The 22,783-nt window shown below is 41.1% G+C and overlaps 1 protein-coding gene across 4 annotated transcripts in view; it reads right to left on the bottom strand.

Annotated features, from left to right (window-relative positions):
• Nucleotides 1-281: 281 nt before the first annotated feature.
• Nucleotides 282-22,783, bottom strand: part of LOC133530471 (snake venom 5'-nucleotidase) — a 52,834-nt gene continuing 30,332 nt past the window's right edge. For 2 of the 4 annotated variants that reach the window (XM_061868390.1, XM_061868391.1), the window contains exons 10-16: nucleotides 21,637-21,815; nucleotides 16,739-16,894; nucleotides 14,905-15,084; nucleotides 8,338-8,462; nucleotides 7,998-8,111; nucleotides 3,495-3,591; nucleotides 283-723 (exon numbers count right to left, since the gene is read on the bottom strand). In XM_061868390.1, coding sequence (XP_061724374.1) covers nucleotides 640-723; nucleotides 3,495-3,591; nucleotides 7,998-8,111; nucleotides 8,338-8,462; nucleotides 14,905-15,084; nucleotides 16,739-16,894; nucleotides 21,637-21,815 — 935 coding nt within the window. In that variant the 3' untranslated portion in view covers nucleotides 283-639. Of the gene's footprint in view, nucleotides 724-3,494; nucleotides 3,592-7,997; nucleotides 8,112-8,337; nucleotides 8,463-14,904; nucleotides 15,085-16,738; nucleotides 16,895-21,636; nucleotides 21,816-22,783 lie in introns of all 4 variants that reach the window. The other 2 variants (XM_061868389.1, XM_061868392.1) reach the window with 2 other exon arrangements.

Genomic DNA, 22,783 nt, shown 5'->3' with positions numbered 1-22,783 from the left:
TAAGGATCAAAGTCAAATGGCGTTCTAAAATTTAATAATGTGTCGAATGACGGCAGTAAATTTACTGCGGCTACAAAGTTATCTTTGACAATCCACCTGTATTTCAAAATCTCTTTGCTGAAACAATTAATTTGCCGTTGATTAATCGCGGCGTGCTATGGGGAGTTAACTTACACTACAGACATGAACCAAATTGCCGTGTAGAGCTCACAAATCAATCGCAATTAACGATCAAACGATTGATTGAAACGATTAATTGCCGTCGCGGCGTGCTATGGGGAATTAACTTACACTACAGTACCAAATTGCTGTGTAGAGCTCACAAATTAATCGCGATTAACGCTCAGATAATTGATTGAAACTATTAATTTGCCGTTGATTAATCGCGGCGTGCTATTAGGAGTTAACTTACACTACAGACATGAACCAAATTGTCGTGTAGAGCTCACAAATCAATCGCAATTAACGCTCAAACGATTGATTGAAACGATTAATTTGCCGTTGATTAATCGCGGCGTGCTATTAGGAGTTAACTTACACTACAGACATGAACCAAATTGTTGTGCAGAATTCACAAGTTAATCGCGATTGACGCCTAAGTGATTGAAGCGATTAATTAGCCGTCGATGAATCTCGTAATTAGGGCGAGTTCTCGTCGTCGACCTCGGCGATGGCCGTGTCGGCCTCCCAGCGCGCGCGCGCGGCCAGCAGCGCCTGCAGCGTCTGCCGGCAACATTACCGGTACATTATTTTTTTTATTTTTTATTTATTTAAAATATGTTTTCTCAAACTTGTAATGAAATGTTGACATGACTTATTTCAAATTAGGTCCGGAAATACTACATATCAGGTGCGATGAGTGATGATGATATGTAAAGGAATTTCATACAGCCTTACACACCTAGGCCTGTAAGGCAATCTTCTTTTGTTTTTTAACGTCAAATTATGGCACGTCTTGGCATTCAACTATAAAAACCTATAAGCAAAATTCTACCAGTACGGTTTTTTTCATTTTTTTGTGTTTTTTATTTCTTTTTTGTGTTTGTTAAATATTATTTCAGGGGTTCAAAGGGGAACAATAATTTCATTATGTTTGCGCTACGACGCACGGTTTAGGAGATACAGCCCCAAAAAGTTTTATTTTTTTCAGTCATGCAGAAATCTTTATAGGGCTGTATCTCCTAAACCGTGCGTCGTAGCGTAAAAATAATCAAATTTTTATTCCCCTTTCAGTAACAACAAAAAACACAAAAAAGAAAGAAAAGGAAAAGAAAAAAATGTAATGGCGTGCGTGGTAGCGCCAAAATAATTACATTTTTGTTCCCCTTCAACACCCCACGCACTGAATAACCTATCACATTAGAACATGAAACAATCATCATCATCCTATTTCATTGCAAGTTTGAGAAAAGCACTATACAAATCTCGGCGAGAAACCGGGTTGCCGGCCGCGTATCTCTATATCTTCGCTACGCTCAGCCGTCTATATCTACTTGGCCTGCAACCCTTCGTTTCCCGTCCTCTATAGTAATATACTATTACACGACATTACAGAAATCTAATGCGTCATGCAACCAAGATCAAATATATTAACAACAGCACATAATAAAAAGAAGATGCAATAACATTGTACACCAAATAAAACAATCGGTAATCTGCAACCGCACGGGTACTTGGTTGCAGATTACCGAATCTAGTCTGTATGTGTACAAACTCTTTATATTATTGTAGGCCGTTTTATACTCGACATCTGATATAATAAGGTACTATACACCAACACGCACCACACTTTTACATAATCCATACTACGACACTTATTATTATTTTATAGGCATGCTACTAAATATTTATGTATATATATGTTTTTTTTTTGTTACATCGTGAATCGTTCGTGATCTGGGTTCTAGCAGAATTATCAGTGCTTCACCCGAAAGAGTGGAGCGTGATACTGAGCCAGAACCCTTTTGTTTTGCTGCAACGCACACAGCACACATTACCTTTTATTGATGCTTTTTATTCTTTATTTAATTTTTATTTTGGTGTTGCTATTGTTTGTATTATTTTTTGTTTAGTTGTGTGTATTACAAGCGAATAACTGGTTTATCTATCTATCTATCTATCATATTACATTACACTCGAAGGCCTGGCATCCATCACCTCACAGAACCTCAAACATTCATTACTACATTGTTCGTGCCATCCACGATGACGGGCAAAAAATGTCAAAAATCTGGGCAACAGCGTCAATTTTGACATTTGCGACAGTAACGCAGCCGCCAGTAATGTCGCGCTGCAATACTGCAGCCATAGATACAAGGATCCTTGAGGGACACATTCGACAGACAGACGCAATACGACAAAATTAAAAACACGATTTAACATTCCTGGCAAGTCAATGCTAGTCGGGAACGCGCATGTGACTCTGGAGTTGCGGGCGTACATAGGCTACGGAGACTGCTTACCATCAGGCGGGCCGTATGCTTGTTTACCACCGACGTAGTATATATAAAAATGAAAAAAAGTTGACAACATACCAAAAACAACACGATAATTTACTTAGCAAAATTAAGGTTTTTTTTCGGAAAGATGTAAATAGAAATTACAAGTTGTGTACAGCAAACACAAAAATACAAAAAGTCCAGTTACCCGTGAAAAAGATGCATGCAACTCGAAAACAATACAATAGTAGTTTATGCTACTGCTACATAATAAAAGACACTAAAATACATGAGTGCGGGTTTAAGAAACGAACGAAGTGAGTTTCTTAATAGGACCACACGAGTGTTTTAATGCCTAATTATGTACAGTTACATACACTATTTTATGTACACACATATTATAAACTTTCTATAATATATTCACTAACCCAAATTACAGCCCACGTCGGAGCATCGTTGCTCTCTTGACGGACCTCGCGGATATGTGGTGGCGTCACCGAAATTTATCGCTCATTTTACACGAAACTTTTGCTATAGTTACTTTAAAAACAACAAAACATATTCATTTTATACTTAAAATTAATTAAAAAATAAACTGTAGGTACGTCAAATGGCGGTAAATTAAAACTTTTTTCACGCATGTCACGCATTCGTAGTTTTTTTTAATTCAGAGACAAACTAGAGTCGGGGGCCTATTTCCGTATCATTCGATACAAACTAACATGCGAGATATGTCAAAATTGTATGCAATTGACATTTAATTTCGAACAAAAAGGCATCTCGATTGATATTAGAATAGAGGGCAAATCGAATTGTTTTTTTATTCAGAGATGTTCCAAATTTGAATGTATAACCAAATCGATTTTGATGTAGTTATGAAGCAATTACAACATCATCACAGATAAGAAATATGTTGTGACAAAACAGTTTATCGTAATGTTGGCCATTATTTTGAAGGCATTATAGAGGGTTTATGATATGTGTGTAGATAAAAGGTAATAACGGTCCATATCCCATTCGATTTAAGTCTACAATGATGATGGCTGTATTGTATACCTCGGGTTTGTCGATGAGTATGATCCGGTTCTCGACTTTGGGCGCCAGTTCGCACGACTGCTGCTCCAAGTCGTCGAGCGACGCGCGGCGAGTCAATCTGAACACATTTTCAATAGATTCAGTCAGATTAACCCTTGGAGTGGTAGGCCGTCGACTCCCGACCGATTATGTCATTTAAATTTCAAATTTGATTAATTTAAATAAAATAAAAATTCCAATAACTCAAAAACTACATATGCCACTTGAAGAGTTAATAGTCCATTGAATAAAAAGTTCTAGAGTGCGTGAGTTAGTAACGTAAGATGTTTCTTCGGAAACATGTCAAGAGTCCCTAGGTAATAAACATACTAAAACCCCGGGACACTAGGAGGAGCCCCGGAGTGGGGGGAGGGGGGGAAAGGGTCCATTTTTTCATTTTTCGCTTAAATCTCAAAAACGGTACATGTTAGAGAAAAACTTTCAAGGAAAAGTTGAAAGGCCATAAAATTATCTACAAGTTGTACCTAAATCATTTTTTTCTATTCCCAGCCGTTTCTGAGTTACACGCAGTAAAAAATGATTTTGGCTCAAACAATTTCCCCATACTACATACCCATGTTTATCACATCAATCGATCAAAAAATATTTCTTTCTTCCAAAAAACTCAAATGTGCAACTTGTGACCGGTACTGATAGATTGCTCTTAATTAGGTCTATAATTGGTAAAATAAACACATTCCTCCATGGAAGCCTTTAGGAGGAATCGATTGTCAAAATATTATATTAGGGTAGTTTGAGTTACTGAACTTGATCTTTTTATTTTTTTCTTCCAAAAAACTCAAAAGTGCAACTTGTGACCGGTACAGATAGATTGCTCATAATTAGATCTATCATTGATAAAAATACCAGATTCCACCACGGAGGCGTTTACGGGGAATTGAATTTTATTAGGGTAGTTACGATACTTGAACTTTTTATTTTTTTCTTCCAAAAAGCTCAAAAGTGCAACTTGTGACCGGTACTGATAGATTGCTCTTAATTAGGTCTATCATTGGTAAAAAAAACACATTCCTCCATGGAAGCCTTTAGGAGGAATCGATTGTCAAAATATTATATTAGGGTAGTTACGCAACTTGACCTTTTTATTTTTTTTCTTCCAAAAAGCTCAAAAGTGCAACTTGTGACCGGTACCGATAGATTGCTCATAATTAGGTCTATTATTGATAAAAAACCAGATTCCACCATGGAGGCGTTTAGGAGGAATTGAATTTTATTAGGGTAGTTACGATACTTGAACTTTTTTTTTTTTCCTCTAGTGCCTCTCATATGACATCAATGTCCCAACATTATCCGTTGTTCGGATTTTTTCGATGAAGGTTCACACGTAGCATGGGAAGGGGTCCGCCCTCGTTAAGCTTATGCTAAAACCCCATGCTCATCCGTGTGAACTAGAGAAACGGGGGCGAGGAATTTTTCACCTTTCATGGGATGTAGCTCGAAAACGGCTGGGAATAGAAAAAAATGATTTAGGTACAACTTGTAGATAATTTTATGGCCTTTCAACTTTTCCTTGAAAGTTTTTCTCTAACATGTACCGTTTTAGAGATTTAAGCGAAAAATGAAAAAATGGACCCTTTCCCCCCCTCCCCCCACTCCGGGGCTCCTCCTAGTGTCCCGGGGTTTTAGTATGTTTATTACCTAGGGACTCTTGACATGTTTCCGAAGAAACATCTTACGTTACTAACTCACGCACTCTAGACCCCCCTTGGAGGGACTCATTCAATGGACTATAAGTACTCTTTATGAAATATTTGTTAACAGTTTTAATTCAGCTCCGACACGTCCAGCATGTTCGCCAGGCTGTGTCTGCAGGTATAATGTTACCGGTGGTGGGGGTGTGGGGGCGGGTGCGCGGGCGGCCGGCTCCGACACGTCCAGCATGTTCGCCAGGCTGTGTCTGCAGGTATAATGTTACCGGTGGTGGGGGTGTGGGGGCGGGTGCGCGGGCGGCCGGCTCCGACACGTCCAGCATGTTCACCAGGCTGTGTCTGCAGGTATAATGTTACCGGTGGGGGGGGTGGGGGGGGGGGGGCGGGGGCGGCCGGCTCCGACACGTCCAGCATGTTCACCAGGCTGTGTCTGCAGGTATAATGTTACCGGTGGTGGGGGTGGTGGGGGCGGGTGCGCGGGCGGCCGGCTCCGACACGTCCAGCATGTTCACCAGGCTGTGTCTGCAGGTATAATGTTACCGGTGGTGGGGGTGTGGGGGCGGGTGCGCGGGCGGCCGGCTCCGACACGTCCAGCATGTTCACCAGGCTGTGTCTGCAGGTATAATGTTACCGGTGGTGGGGGTGTGGGGGCGGGTGCGCGGGCGGCCGGCTCCGACACGTCCAGCATGTTCACCAGGCTGTGTCTGCAGGTATAATGTTACCGGTGGTGGGGGTGTGGGGGCGGGTGCGCGGGCGGCCGGCTCCGACACGTCCAGCATGTTCACCAGGCTGTGTCTGCAGGTATAATGTTACCGGTGGTGGGGGTGTGGGGGCGGGTGCGCGGGCGGCCGGCTCCGACACGTCCAGCATGTTCACCAGGCTGTGTCTGCAGGTATAATGTTACCGGTGGTGGGGGTGTGGGGGCGGGTGCGCGGGCGGCCGGCTCCGACACGTCCAGCATGTTCACCAGGCTGTGTCTGCTGGTATAATGTTACGGGTGGTGGGGGTGGGGGGGGGGGGGCGGGGGCGGCCGGCTCCGACACGTCCAGCATGTTCACCAGGCTGTGTCTGCAGGTATAATGTTACCGGTGGTGGGGGTGTGGGGGCGGGTGCGCGGGCGGCCGGCTCCGACACGTCCAGCATGTTCACCAGGCTGTGTCTGCAGGTATAATGTTACCGGTGGTGGGGGTGTGGGGGCGGGTGCGCGGGCGGCCGGCTCCGACACGTCCAGCATGTTCACCAGGCTGTGTCTGCAGGTATAATGTTACCGGTGGTGGGGGTGTGGGGGCGGGTGCGCGGGCGGCCGGCTCCGACACGTCCAGCATGTTCACCAGGCTGTGTCTGCAGGTATAATGTTACCGGTGGTGGGGGTGTGGGGGCGGGTGCGCGGGCGGCCGGCTCCGACACGTCCAGCATGTTCACCAGGCTGTGTCTGCAGGTATAATGTTACCGGTGGTGGGGGTGTGGGGGCGGGTGCGCGGGCGGCCGGCTCCGACACGTCCAGCATGTTCACCAGGCTGTGTCTGCAGGTATAATGTTACCGGTGGTGGGGGTGTGGGGGCGGGTGCGCGGGCGGCCGGCTCCGACACGTCCAGCATGTTCACCAGGCTGTGTCTGCAGGTATAATGTTACCGGTGGTGGGGGTGTGGGGGCGGGTGCGCGGGCGGCCGGCTCCGACACGTCCAGCATGTTCACCAGGCTGTGTCTGCAGGTATAATGTTACGGGTGGTGGGGGTGGGGGGGGGGGGGCGGGGGCGGCCGGCTCCGACACGTCCAGCATGTTCACCAGGCTGTGTCTGCAGGTATAATGTTACCGGTGGTGGGGGTGTGGGGGCGGGTGCGCGGGCGGCCGGCTCCGACACGTCCAGCATGTTCACCAGGCTGTGTCTGCAGGTATAATGTTACCGGTGGTGGGGGTGTGGGGGCGGGTGCGCGGGCGGCCGGCTCCGACACGTCCAGCATGTTCACCAGGCTGTGTCTGCAGGTATAATGTTACCGGTGGTGGGGGTGTGGGGGCGGGTGCGCGGGCGGCCGGCTCCGACACGTCCAGCATGTTCACCAGGCTGTGTCTGCAGGTATAATGTTACCGGTGGTGGGGGTGTGGGGGCGGGTGCGCGGGCGGCCGGCTCCGACACGTCCAGCATGTTCACCAGGCTGTGTCTGCAGGTATAATGTTACCGGTGGTGGGGGTGTGGGGGCGGGTGCGCGGACGGCCGGCTCCGACACGTCCAGCATGTTCACCAGGCTGTGTCTGCAGGTATAATGTTACCGGTGGTGGGGGTGTGGGGGCGGGTGCGCGGGCGGCCGGCTCCGACACGTCCAGCATGTTCACCAGGCTGTGTCTGCAGGTATAATGTTACCGGTGGTGGGGGTGTGGGGGCGGGTGCGCGGGCGGCCGGCTCCGACACGTCCAGCATGTTCACCAGGCTGTGTCTGCAGGTATAATGTTACCGGTGGTGGGGGTGTGGGGGCGGGTGCGCGGGCGGCCGGCTCCGACACGTCCAGCATGTTCACCAGGCTGTGTCTGCAGGTATAATGTTACCGGTGGTGGGGGTGTGGGGGCGGGTGCGCGGGCGGCCGGCTCCGACACGTCCAGCATGTTCACCAGGCTGTGTCTGCAGGTATAATGTTACCGGTGGTGGGGGTGTGGGGGCGGGTGCGCGGGCGGCCGGCTCCGACACGTCCAGCATGTTCACCAGGCTGTGTCTGCAGGTATAATGTTACCGGTGGTGGGGGTGTGGGGGCGGGTGCGCGGGCGGCCGGCTCCGACACGTCCAGCATGTTCACCAGGCTGTGTCTGCAGGTATAATGTTACCGGTGGTGGGGGTGTGGGGGCGGGTGCGCGGGCGGCTCGGCCGCGGAGGAGGCGCGGCGGAGGGGCGGCGGCCCGTCCAGCTCCGACACGTCCAGCATCTTCACCAGGCTGTGTCTGCAGGTGAGTACAATGTATGTAGTAACTTTTCGTGGGTAATGCACACAAAATTCTAGAATATGATATATTATTGCAGAAAAACAATCGACAATCATTAATTGATTTTCCCCAACATGACGCGCACGCATTAACGATACTTTGAACCCCTCACTCGTGCAAAGCAGACGTTTTTACCTGTCATAAAACTTCTAGTAATTGTACTTAGTTAAAAACATAGACGTACCTGCGACTGAGAGTAACCAACGACTGGCGATGCTTAGAAGCCCTCGCTCGACCCGAGCGCACGTTTATAGCCGCGAAGTGGTTCTGCACCGCCAGCCCGATCTCCGGACACAAATCTTCGGATACCTTTCGACAATAACGAGTATGTAAGACACGAAAAGAATAACATTAATATTACAGTAAATATTGCGAAGAAACCCTATTAATCCCAATAAGGTATAATTTTTCCTTGACGGTTTTCGCAATTTTTTCTTTGTCTGTGCTATAAGACGTTGATGCCTATGGCATACCCCCTGTATTCGTGAAACGGTGTGGACCGGCTTTCGCTTCCACTCTATCTCATATTTAATCAGTCACTCACAGAGGGCTGCTTTCCTGATGCGTGGAAAGAGGCTCGAATTGTGCCAGTTTACAAGAAAGGCGACGAAGCTGATGTGCAAAACTATCGTCCGATTTCAATCTTGTCGTGTTTCTCGACGCTATTCGAGTCCCTTATTGTGCCTATACTATCACGATCGGCAGAATCCAGTCTGTCAGATCATCAACATGGGTTCAGACCTGGACGATCAGTGGCGACTAATCTCGTGCCTTTTGTTACTGATCTATGCCAGCAGCTTGATAGAGGTTCCCAAGTAGACACTATATACACTGATTTCAGTAGCGCGTTTGATAAAGTCGATCACGCAATCCTACTGAAAAAGTTTAGTCTTTTCGGTGTAGGATATATTTGGTTGAGATGGTTTGAGTCGTATCTTACTAACAGGCCGTAGTGTGTTGTTGTTCACGGCCACCAATCACTAACTTATTATGCCGAGTCGGGAGTTCCACAAGGGTCGCATTTGGGACCGATGCTTTTCTTAATATTCATTAACGATATCACAGGCCACATAAAACATTCCAACTATTCACTTTACGCAGATGACCTAAAAATCTATAAATCTGTGTCCTGCGAGTCGGATGCCAAAATGCATCAAAACGACGTAAGTAACGTAATGTCCTGGTGCAATAAGAATAGAATGACTCTAAACGTGAAGAAGTGTTTTTTTTAATAAAGTATTGCAAGAAAAAACCGCTTGTGATTAGTCACAAGCGGTCGACGCCGCCTATCTCGTACTTAGGTACGAGATAGGCGGCGTCGAGTTAAAGGAAGTTGCTGAAATTAGGAACCTTGGTGTTATACTCGATAGTGAATTGAAATTCCATGCACACATTGATGCAGCAGTTAAAAAGGCTGCACAAATGCTTGGCTTTATAAGGAGAAACTAATGGTTTTAGACATCAACAAACTAAAATTATTCTATATAACACCCTTGTACGCAGCCATCTAGAATCCGCCTCAATTGTCTGGAGTCCATACTATCATGTTCATTCACAGAGTATTGAAAGTATACAGAGAGCATTTACTTGCGTTTCATACCCCTGGATTTTCACATAGAAATACCTATAACTGCCGTCTTGCTAGATACAAAATGCACAGCTTACGCGATCGGCGCCGAATGCTAGACTTGTGCTTCCTACACAAGGTAGTCAACGGACAGGTAAACTGCAGCAAACTACTTGAGAAAATCTCGTTCACCACACCCTACAATTACCCACGGCGGCCTATAGCTAAACCCTTTTCTATACCGGTTACCAGGACAAACATTGGTCTGCAAGCCCCCATGGTACGAATATGCTCGAGTTACAACAGCCTTACAACCCACAAAAATTTAACACATTTAAATCTAAGATATTGCCAAAACAAAAATAATAATTAGGTTCAAATTAAAAATTATTCTGAGTTCAATTATATATTAGTATTTATTTGTAAAATTGTAAATAATGTACATATATTAGTTAATAATTAATTGTTTTATAAGTCTTATAAATTTAATGTTATAAAGTTTAATGTCCCATAGCTTTTATGTCGTTCCTAATGATATTATCATACTCGGACAACGGGTCAGGTGGTCAGACTTGGGATCAGGTGAAGTACTTTAAGATTATTGTGATGTAACATATGTAATATATACGATGTGGTTGTACTTAATAAATAAAATAAAAAGACGTTACTTCGTACCAAATTTCAAGATTCTGAGTTCACGGGAAGTACTCTGTAGGTACTACGTAATACACGTAATTCCAGCTTGATACCTCCACACGTTCCTGAGAAAAAGGGTCTTGGCAGACAGGCAGACGGACGAACGGACAACAAAGTGATCCTATAAGGGTTCCGTTTTTTCCTTCGAAGTACGGAACCCTAAAAACAACAAGAAACGAATCACCTGCACAGGTATTCTTTACCGGCGAATACTTACCGCTGTTCATTTTTAAGAACCGCCACCTTTCCTACGTGCTGGAAAACATCTAGAGTCACGCCAGTGCCTAAATGTGGTTCCGGATCAAACGTTACGGGTTATACCAATACCATACCAATAGCAGTACTTTCAGTTTTCGGCAAGTTGTTTAAGACAATCATTGATCACCAAATTAGTCAACAAATTGTAGTCCAACTTGATGACAGCACGGATTTCGCAGGGGCCGCTCTACCACAACAAACCTTACCGACTTTGTGGACTACGCCACAACAGCTATGGACGGTCGGCGTGAAGTAGACGCGGCGTATTTCGATTTTAAAAAGGCATTTGACGTAGTCGACAACGATATCTTACTTCAAAAATTCGCTGCAATAGGTTTTTCACCACAACTAACCAGCTTTTTCGCGAGCTATCTGCATAACCGTAGACAGTTTGTTCGACTAGCTTTGACTCTCCACCGTACTTCACTCGCTCAGGAGTTAGCCAAGGAAGTATGCTAGGCCCTACACAGTTCCTGATAATGATCAACTAGACCGCGAGCAAGGAACCGATTTTCAGGACCAATCGCCTCCCGGGCGAAAACTCGTATAGTGGTTAATGGCTATGTATGATGAACCCTCGTGGACGTTAGCTGCCGCTCCGTTGGTGGGTTGAGAAATGGCAGCCACCGAAACACGTAAAAAAATTGTGTCATCGCCTCCCGTTTGATACTTTGTCAGATGATAGTTCAGATCCTATTGTTAATTTAAAAAATCGTCAGCCGGTTACATCGCGATGGTTTAAGAACGTCAGCTGGTCGCATGAACATGTAAAAAATAAACGCTTTACCTTTTATGGTAGCAATAACAAATCATGAAACTTTGCATGTAGTATTTCATCAGGTGAAACGCCTGAAACGTCATAAACGGATTACGCAATTTACACATTACGCATACTTTGCGGACATAAGGCGCGTGTTTCTTACATGGCCGCGATACAACCGACTGACTATTTTTTTAATTCCATCTTAACTCATCTGACAAAGTATTAGCCGGGAGGCGATGATTGACGAAATATGCCCCTGGCCCACGGTCTAAACGATTTACCGTTTGCCGCATTATTAGAAATAAACAAGTATTATTAGAATAGTTAATTTAAATTAAGTTAGGTTATTTTTGAAGTGAAAACTTCTTTAGCGGCGCTGTGCACTTTTTGTGATGGGGAAAAAATGTTAAACTCGCGTCAGGGCGTCAGGTGTCACGTGACCGTCAGATTGAAAATTCGTAAGACGGACACGCGACATCATGGTGACGTGCAAATTGGATGTCATCGAAGCCTGGTTACTTTTGAAAAATCGTATCTCATTCAAGTGTGAAATTTTATTTTCTTCATAATCAAAGTGCTGTCATAACGGTTAAAGAGGTTTAATCTTTGTTAATTGTGTTGTATTGTATCTTTGTGTTGTCGGGTGTCCATGATTGTAGATACTCAAATTTTTCCTTACCAAAAAGTTAAATAACAGAAAAGAAGCGCGATTGTTATACTTAATATGATGGTGAACGATTCATTAACATTTACTGATTGTGTAGGCTGTAGTCCTGCTCACGTCTCATGAATTACTCTGTATATGTTATATATTACTTAACACTAAAATTCGCATTTCAAAATATCTTCCACACTCAAATTTATATACGTAGGTATAATAGAGAATTATCTCTTTTTATAAAACTGCTAGTCAATTTCTCCAAAATATCAAAAATGCACAACGTTAATATTCAAGTTTTCACTTCTGCCGGCACTCCCGGAGTGCAACCCGTTGTTTTTTGTACCTATTTGTTTTTGGTGACAATAAAGCAATTTTCTTTTCATCACACTTGCGCAAAAAAGATCTTATTTCATGCAGGTATACTGAAGGACAAAGGCCTATTTTGTTCCCGCTGGAGTTATGGATTATGAAAAAAAAGCTATTACTCCCTAGGGAGTTATATCCCCTTTTTTTTTATTATGTCACTTATTCATACAAACCAAGTAGCATAAATGAGTTTTACTTTTAAAATAATAACGTTTATAATTTAATATTTTTGTTTATAGTTCAAATTATTTAATTTGATTTATTTAAAAGCCTTTTAAAATATTTTTACATAATTTTCAATCGTGGCTGAATGCCGAATAGGTCTGTGCCTTCGATGCCTAACCAGTCAAGAAATTACAAAATGGCGGACGAATGTTTGAAATGTCACCGTATTTAAAAATTATTTCCCTTAAAATTTAGTTTTTTCTTCACAAGTGTGATGAAAAACATTGTGTGTAACTCCGGGGGTTAGAATATCGCAAACTCGGGTCATGAATTATCACCCTCGTCTCCAAAACTTTACTTACCCCCCTCTTTCTTTTTCTTTCTTCTTCCTTATTGTGAGAATTTATTTTTTCAAAATTTGCAAGCACCAGAATTGCCCTGACACTGTATTATGCATACGTTCCGAGCCGATTGGAGTACGCTGTCGTCGTGTGGGATCCGCACGAGGCGCAGTACACTATCATGGTACATGGAAGAGATCGCTTACAGCGATAAGACCGCCTGTTGCTACCTTTCTTTACATTGTAAATCTGTTTTTTAAATTTGTTTTCTTTGTGGTGCAATAAAGAATATTTTACTTTTTTTTTTACTTTACTATCATGCTCGAGCGAGTGTAACATAAATTGGCCAGTTTTTTTTATTTATTGAATCAAGTTAACATGACATAACATTACAGCTTACGCCAAAGCGTTACGTAAATTCATACCGTACAGATAGTCTTTAACAGCGAGTCGGTACCGCTGATCTCTACAAGTATTAATCTCCGAAATATTTAGTCTTAAGTCTTAAAAGTAAGTCTTACCAGTAACCTACGGCCGGGCAGCATGTTGAACCCGTCATTGCCCCTGTACAGGTAATCTCTAACAGCGAGTCGGTACCACTACTCTCTCTTCAAGTATTCATCTTCGAACTATTTAGTCTTAAATCATAAAAGTAAGTCTTACCAGTAACCTACAGCCGAGCAGCATGTTGAACGCGTCATTGCCCCTGTACGGGTAATCTCTAACAGCGAGTCGGTACCACTACTCTCTCTTCAAGTATTCATCTTCGAACTATTTAGTCTTAAATCATAAAAGTAAGTCTCACCAGTAACCTACAGCCGGGCAGCATGTTGAACCCATCATTGCCCCTGTACAGGTAATCCTAAACAGCGAGTCGGTACCACTACTCTCTCTTCAAGTATTCATCTTCGAACTATTTAGTCTTAAATCGTAAAAGTAAGTCTTACCAGTAACCTACAGCCGGGCAGCATGTTGAACCCGTCATTGCCCCTGTACAGGTAATCCTTAACAGCGAGTCGGTACCACTACTCTCTCTTCAAGTATTCATCTTCGAACTATTTAGTCTTAAATCGTAAAAGTAAGTCTCACCAGTAACCTACAGCCGGGCAGCATGTTGAACCCGTCATTGCCCCTGTACAGGTAATCTTTAACGGCGAGTCGGTACCACTACTCTCTCTTCAAGTATTCATCTCCGAACTATTTAGTCTTAAGTTTAAAAGTCAGTCTTACCAGTAACCTACAGCCGGGCAGCATGTTGAACCCGTCATTTCCCCTGTACAGGTAATCTCTAACAGCGAGTCGGTACCACTACTCTCTCTTCAAGTATTCATTTTCGAACTATTTAGTCTTAAGTCTTAAAAGTCAGTCTTACCAGTAACCTACAGCCGGGCAGCATGTTGAACCCGTCATTGCCCTTGTACAGGTAAGCTTTAACGGCGAGTCGGTACCACTACTCTCTCTTCAAGTATTCATCTTCGAACTATTTAGTCTTAAGTTATAAAAGTCTTACCAGTAACCTACAGCCGGGCAGCATGTTGAACCCGTCATTGCCCTTGTACAGGTAATCCTTAACAGCGAGTCGGTACCACTACTCTCTCTTCAAGTATTCATCTTCGAACTATTTAGTCTTAAATCGTAAAAGTAAGTCTCACCAGTAACCTACAGCCGGGCAGCATGTTGAACCCGTCATTGCCCCTGTACAGGTAATCTTTAACGGCGAGTCGGTACCACTACTCTCTCTTCAAGTATTCATCTCCGAACTATTTAGTCTTAAGTTTAAAAGTCAGTCTTACCAGTAACCTACAGCCGGGCAGCATGTTGAACCCGTCATTGCCCCTGTACAGGTAATCTTTAACGGCGAGTCGGTACCACTACTCTCTCTTCAAGTATTCATCTCCGAACTATTTAGTCTTAAGTTTAAAAGTCAGTCTTACCAGTAACCTACAGCCGGGCAGCATGTTGAACCCGTCATTGCCCTTGTACAGGTAATCTTTAACGGCGAGTCGGTACCGCTGTTCCCTCTGCAGGTATTCGTCTCCGATCTTCACGACCTGCTCGGCGACGCGAGAGCCCACCGGCTTGGTGGGGTCGAAGGCGAAGGATATGCCGGCCACCTGCACATAATAACAAGTGGGCAGACTCGATTGGTAAGCGAAGTCAGGAAAAATATCACACCTTTTTTTTTCTCTACACAAAAATGAAACACCCTAACGTATATATACGTATACGTCTATAGACGGGATCGTGGAGCAAGAGAACAAGACATCACACAGAATTCAAGGACGAGTCTAATGATGTTGCTCATTATTTATTATCACCAATAATTATGATTATTTTTCAGATGACAAGTAGAAAAAAACATGTTTGCGTACAGTTTGGTCACCCTACTCAATGTGACGTCTTGTCGCTTTCCATACAGCGTATGTCAAAAGTCATAGGGTGACCACCATGATTACTTCATAAAAGATTAATTTTACTTGAAAAATAATAAAAATTAAACTAATTTCTTTCAATCAAATACTACCGTATGATAATATAAATCATTTATAGATTCAGAAAATGTAGTTCTGGATCACGACCCAGAAATCACCCTAAGTAAGGGTGTTTCACTTTATAAAGTTGTGATATTTTTCTTGACTTCGCTCACCAATCGAGTCCACTCTAAAAACGATCTTTTAAATTTTCAAAAGAATCGAATAACGTTGAAAGGTTGCACACATCGAAAAGGTAGCAGGAGAACCCCGTACATTGCGTGAACATTAACTTTGTTCTAAAATAACATTTTTTTTATACTATACTATACGTCGGTGGCAAACAAGCATACGGTCCGCTTGATGGTAAGCAGTCTCCGTAGCCTATGTACGCCTGCAACTCCAAAGGAGTTACATGCGCGTTGCCGACCCTAAACCCCCCTCCCCCTCGTTGAGCTCTAGCAACCTTACTCGCCGGCAGGAACACAACACTATGAGTAGGGTCTAGTGTTATTTGGCTGCGGTTTTCTGTAAGGTGGAGGTACTTCCCCAGTTGGGCTCTGCTCTAGATCTAGAATGACATCTGCTGTGCTGTCCCCTACCACACAAAGCGAGATGACATTCACAATGCCCATACCTCTCTTTTGGACGTAGTTTAAGGACGTACCCGGGTTCAAAGTGGTCCAAGTTGTAAACTTACAATGCCATTTAATTTCATTAAACGTACTTACCCATACTCCGGAATTCAATAAAAGGGTGAATCAACTTTTTTTTGTTTTGTTATCCTGTCCCGTTGTCCAAGGGACAACAGTGGCACAGTTTGTTTGAAGAGACGTTGTATGCCGTTCTATTAACATGCTTAGTAGGGGGCCCATTATGGACATTGGTTATAACGACCACAAAAACGCAAGTTTAATACATTTAAGTACCATAAAATCAGTATTTCAATGAACTTTTGTCCCCTGGACAACTAATCGTAACCATGGCAACGAGTGACGCTAAAAAGTTGATTCTCCTAAAAACACGGTGTATATTATTATTAATCATTTATTTCAAATAACAAGGATTCATAATACATGGTTAGTAACACAATAGCTCATTATCTTATTATCTACGTTAGTATTCTTATATCTAAGGTTTTTTTATTACTATGACTATGTACACAAATAAATAAATACTCCATTGCAACAGTGCGCACATCACCCCACTAATTGAGCATTGTTAGAGATGTGCACACTGCAGCAATGTCGTATATAAGGGCAATCAATCCTATCCGCTATCATGTGTATAAACTTACTTGTGGAAACCGGCCTTCCAAGCTAGGATATTGGCTGACGGAGTTCTCCAGCGCCTGCAGCACGTCGGCGCCGGTGGCCTCCAGCAGCACGAGCGGGTCGCGCATGGGGATGACGGCGCCCAGGTCGCGCAGCGTGAAGTCCCCGGCCGGGTGCACCTGGGGGCGAACGGTTGGTGATAAACATACCCCCCGTTTTTGGAGCGAAAACGATTTATTGCCACTCACATAGTCAAAATTCAAAATTTTATTCTGCAAGTAGACCTCAAGGGCTCTTTTACAAGTCAATACAACATTAATAGTAACATCATATAGTGACATGAAAAATACATAACAACATTTATAAATACAACAGCCAATACCTGGGTAAACATTACATAATAATAATCTTAAAATAAATAATTACTACAATACAATAGAGATGTATAGTCTCTATGGTTAAAAACACATTAAATCTGGAGATGTAAATGGTCCCCAATGTCAGAGTAAGAATACTAATAAAATTTGGAGGTGTAAAGTATCTCCAAGTGTCAAAATAAAATTTATACTAAATAAATAAACCGCGTCTGGACTGTTAAACTAGCAGTCTCATAAACTAATGCTACATTCTGTACATAACTAGTATGTCAAAGTCATGCAAGATAAAAAGAAAAAAACCGGCCAAGTGCAAGTCGGACTCGCGCACCGAGGGTTCCGTACAAACCTGTTGTTATATAAATAAAAGTTACCCATCACGACAATCGAGTCATATCAATTATTAAAAATATTTTTAATACCTATATGATGTTGATGTAACTAAAAATTTACGGTTTTCGCAATTTTTCCTTTATATGTGCTATAAGACGTTGCTTCGTACGGTCACGTCTGATAATATCAATACGAACAAAGTGCCAAAAATATGTACACATATGATGGCTCTTCGATCGTGTCGATGTTTTCAGACGTGACTGTACCAAATTTGCAAAATTCTGAATTCACGGGAAGTACCCTGTAGGTTTTGATTCCCTTGCGAGTGTCGAAAATTTGCGGAAATTTACGGCATAAACGGCTGTATCTTTTGATTGCGTTGGCTTAGAAATTTTATTGTTTCACAGCTCCAAGAGACAGTAGACCTGAGTATTTGATATAAATTCCAGCTTGATACCTCCACGCGTTTGTTAGATTATTATTTATAAATTGTATTATGTATGGAACTGGCCTGTTTCTCTTTGACGTCCAATGTTAATTAATATTCACTTTTTTTAAACACTTACATTTATGTGGGTACGATACCAAACCATGGTTGATTAGAGAAACATGGATAGTGGTAACTTTGAGACAGTAGTTAACCTACTAATAAGATTTGTTAACTATTTTAAAGTGATTATATTATGTATTAATATTACTTATTAGTAATTATGTATAACGGAGTTTATTGAAAAGATGTTGTGATCATTTTATTCTGCATTATTCGATAAATGAGAAGATACGTTTGTGACGTCACTTCTCGTACGACAAATGGCATGATTAACCAGTTGTGACTGGCTGGTTTGCAGTGGATATAAAAGGGGCCCGGCCCGATTCATTTGGATCATTCTCATTGTGATTCTTCGTTGCGCTGCAGCACTGAGTTAATCGTTGCCACAGGAATATTGAAAGTTAAGTAAATACTATGTTGATCATTATGTTAATGTTTTTGTACTTACTTGATTAATCAGATGAATTAATTATTAAATAATATATTGGTGAATTATAAAGTATTAGTGATTGTATTTATTAGTTGTTGATGATAAGGTTAATAAATTGGTTTATTAAGTATAATAAAAAGGTTTTATTTTCAATTATATTTGTTAATTATTCTAGTGATTGATTTAGCAGTTTCAAATCATTCTGAATCAAGGTAAATAAATAACTTGATGCCAAGTTATGCCTAATTTATACAGCTAACTTAGTGTTATCAAGCAGTATTGAGACTTTAATGTAATATTTACTATTAATTCTGTTTCAATTGCTTGTTTACATAACAGCAGGGTTTGCTTTTATTTACTCGGACATCCATTTTAACTTATTATTCTAACATCAGAAGTTGGGATAGTATTCAGCCTTACTTTAAAAAATGCTTATGTGATTTCAGAGAGATTTGGAAGCTGTGCAAGGCCTTCTGAAAGCGATCAAGGATGCTGTCTCCGGTGCTCTCGGAAAAGACGTGGACATTGCTTTGCCTACTTTTGACCCTGCTACAAGCGACAGTGGAGCAGAGTCCTGGTACACCTATAATGATGTAAATGTTAAAATTTAATTTTTTTATAGTAGTGTTACCTCAACATCCGAATCGCCTATATATTAAAAATAGTTTGCTGTACTATAAAACTGCACATAATGCGAAATGAATTGTCAGATTGGCCGAACGGTTTTTAGAGAGTTTAACAAACGGTAAATACCACCGTCCGAAAATCTACAGGATATACACCTTTTCATTATGGATTTTTTTAATTATACAGAATTTTGAAAGATAAATTGATAAACTGTATAATCTTTTAGTTCTGACACTTGGAGACTTTTACACCTCTAAATAATTTGAGTTTTTTTTTTTGTAATTTTTTAAATATTATTATTATACTTTTTTTTGTAATTCGACGTTTTCATTTTGACGTGTAAAAGTGCCCTGGTGGCCTATTTACTGAATAAATGTTGAAGGTGCCATTGCCTAATAATGTTATGTCGGTAAATATACCTTTTATGATAGATTGGATATAATATAATTAAAAAGAAAACGCTGGTACGCCACATACTTGATACCGATTGGTCTCACTGGCAGCGTGTGAATGTGATCGGTATGTCTAGGTATGGTTTGGCATTTTTGATGCACTATTTCGGTATCCGCTGGTCGGTCATTTACTTGGTGTCAATTGTCTCACTAGCAGCGGGTGAATGTAATTGGCATGCCGAGGTATTTGGCAATACCCACGTTTTTGATACACTTAATTGGGTATCCGCTGGTCGGTCATATACTTGGTGTCAATTGTTCTCACTAGCAGCGGGTGAATGTAATTGGCATGTCTAGGTATTTGGCAATACCCACACATATTCGCTGGTCAATTTGAATTGGGCTAACATGTATATTCAAGCAGATCATGATATTGATTATACGAAATGTGTAGAATAGGATTATTAAGTATATAATTGGCTTTAGCTTTATTTAATGAATGAAGTGATTGTCTAATTATGCTTTTGGTACTTCGGGAACGAAGTACACGTCAGTATGGCCGTGTTAGATTATTATTTATAAATTGTATTATGTATGGAACTGGCCTGTTTCTCTTTGACGTCCAATGTTAATTAATATTCACTTTTTTTAAACACTTACATTTATGTGGGTACGATACCAAACCATGGTTGATTAGAGAAACATGGATAGTGGTAACTTTGAGACAGTAGTTAACCTACTAATAAGATTTGTTAACTATTTTAAAGTGATTATATTATGTATTAATATTACTTATTAGTAATTATGTATAACGGAGTTTATTGAAAAGATGTTGTGATCATTTTATTCTGCATTATTCGATAAATGAGAAGATACGTTTGTGACGTCACTTCTCGTACGACAAATGGCATGATTAACCAGTTGTGACTGGCTGGTTTGCAGTGGATATAAAAGGGGCCCGGCCCGATTCATTTGGATCATTCTCATTGTGATTCTTCGTTGCGCTGCAGCACTGAGTTAATCGTTGCCACAGGAATATTGAAAGTTAAGTAAATACTATGTTGATCATTATGTTAATGTTTTTGTACTTACTTGATTAATCAGATGAATTAATTATTAAATAATATATTGGTGAATTATAAAGTATTAGTGATTGTATTTATTAGTTGTTGATGATAAGGTTAATAAATTGGTTTATTAAGTATAATAAAAAGGTTTTATTTTCAATTATATTTGTTAATTATTCTAGTGATTGATTTAGCAGTTTCAAATCATTCTGAATCAAGGTAAATAAATAACTTGATGCCAAGTTATGCCTAATTTATACAGCTAACTTAGTGTTATCAAGCAGTATTGAGACTTTAATGTAATATTTACTATTAATTCTGTTTCAATTGCTTGTTTACATAACAGCAGGGTTTGCTTTTATTTACTCGGACATCCATTTTAACTTATTATTCTAACACGTTCCTGTGAAAAAGGGTCTTAACAGACAGACAGACGGACGGACGAACAACAAAGTGATCCTATCTTCCTTCCGTTTTTCCCTACACCAGCTGGAAACGATTTACAGGTCTTCATTTGTACTCGTGAATGAGTTCTAGCTGGTGTATTATATAAGATCAAACATGTTTTAGAGGACCTCTGCGCTGTTGGCTTCGGCCCCACGCACGCCTCCCAAAGTTCCAGGACCCCATGGTCCCGAGATATATCGACTTTACTTTCTTCTTTTCCTTTAATAATTAAATAACGAATTTACGGCCACCTACAATATTATGATAGGAGATATTATTTCATTGTTTTTATATTGTTGTGTGTTGACGATTCTTATTGGGAGATATTATTTGTGTTCTTTTATTAATTTATCGTTTTTATTTTTATTGTTCTCGTATTTTCGTAAGTTTTGACATTGTACATTTATATTTTGGATTTTTGTAAGTATTTACCTACTTACTGTGTCTCTTATTTATTCTAATTGTATTGACAATCCTTATTGGAGCTATAATTTTATTTCATTAGTATTGTTATTATTTTCATTTTATTATTTTATTTTGACGATCATGATAGAAATTCTTATATTTTTGACATCAATGCAAATTTACTATGTAATTGTCTTTCATGAAATAAATCATCTAATCTAATCTAATCTAATGTAAATTAAGCATATTTAAATATAGTTACAAAAAGTTAAGTATGTTTTTAAAATGAAATATACCTGATCAGATCTAAAAGTGCCCGAGTTGAGCAGCACCAAGTCAGCCCCAGTGGCCGCCAGAAGCACATCGCAGATCCAATTGCCGAGGTTGCACTCCTGCCGTCGGATGCAGGAGAACCGTCCTTCTAGCGGCACGCAGAACTTGCCTAGAACCTCGTCCATCTTGCCCTCGATCATTGCTGCGGAATTCAAAGTATTAACCTATCTTTGACGACCGGTCTGGCCTAGTGGGTAGTGACCCTGCCTACGAAGCTGATGGTCCCGGGTTCAAATCCTGGTAAGGGCATGTATTCGTGTTATGAGCATGGATATTTGTTCCTGAGTCATGGGTGTTTTCTATGCATTTAAGTATTTAGTACCTGGGCGACCGAGCTTTGCTCGGTTATAACTATTTATTGTAATATGGTGGTGTATAGGTGATAATCTTAACTACATTTTTTTACTAAATTAAACTTGTCTAAAACAATAAAAATTAAAAAATTATATATAAAATTGAACATATAAAATAAAAAAAAGTTAGTCACCGCGCGAGATTCGAACCCGTAATACTCGTTTAGCAGTCCGCGTATTAACACGCTGGACCAGATGGACAGTGGCCAGCAACACGAATATATATATATATATATATATATATACAAGAATTGCTCGTTTAAAGGTATAAGATAAATTCATATTCATATTCATATATTTATTGATAAAAGTAATTACACGTCCAAATACTTACACAATCGTATTACATTTAACCAAATGTAAATTGTAAAATTAAATCAAATTATAATTATAAATCAAATTTCAGCAATGAATACATTAGAAAAATACAATAAATTATGACTTAATATTAAGATTAAAATAATTTGGTACATAAATAATTTCTCAAATAAAAATAAAATAACATTCACAATTAAAATACTGTAAACAGGTAAACACACTTAGACTATATATTTGCATTATGTGTGTGCATCAATGACACCTTGTCGAAGAATTCGTCAATGGTGTAACAGGCCATGTCTAATAATATTTTTTTTAGTTGATAGGAAAATGTGACGTCACTAGGGGCACCTCTTAAGTCGGCCGGTAATGCGTTGAATAGTTTGGCCCCGAACACATTGACGGCTTTCTTGGCTTTAGCGGTATTATGGGGTGGGAC

Source organism: Cydia pomonella, chromosome 22, assembly GCF_033807575.1.
Source record: "Cydia pomonella isolate Wapato2018A chromosome 22, ilCydPomo1, whole genome shotgun sequence".
In the NCBI taxonomy this organism is placed as follows: domain Eukaryota; kingdom Metazoa; phylum Arthropoda; class Insecta; order Lepidoptera; family Tortricidae; genus Cydia; species Cydia pomonella.
This window is presented reverse-complemented; position numbering and strand designations above follow the sequence as displayed.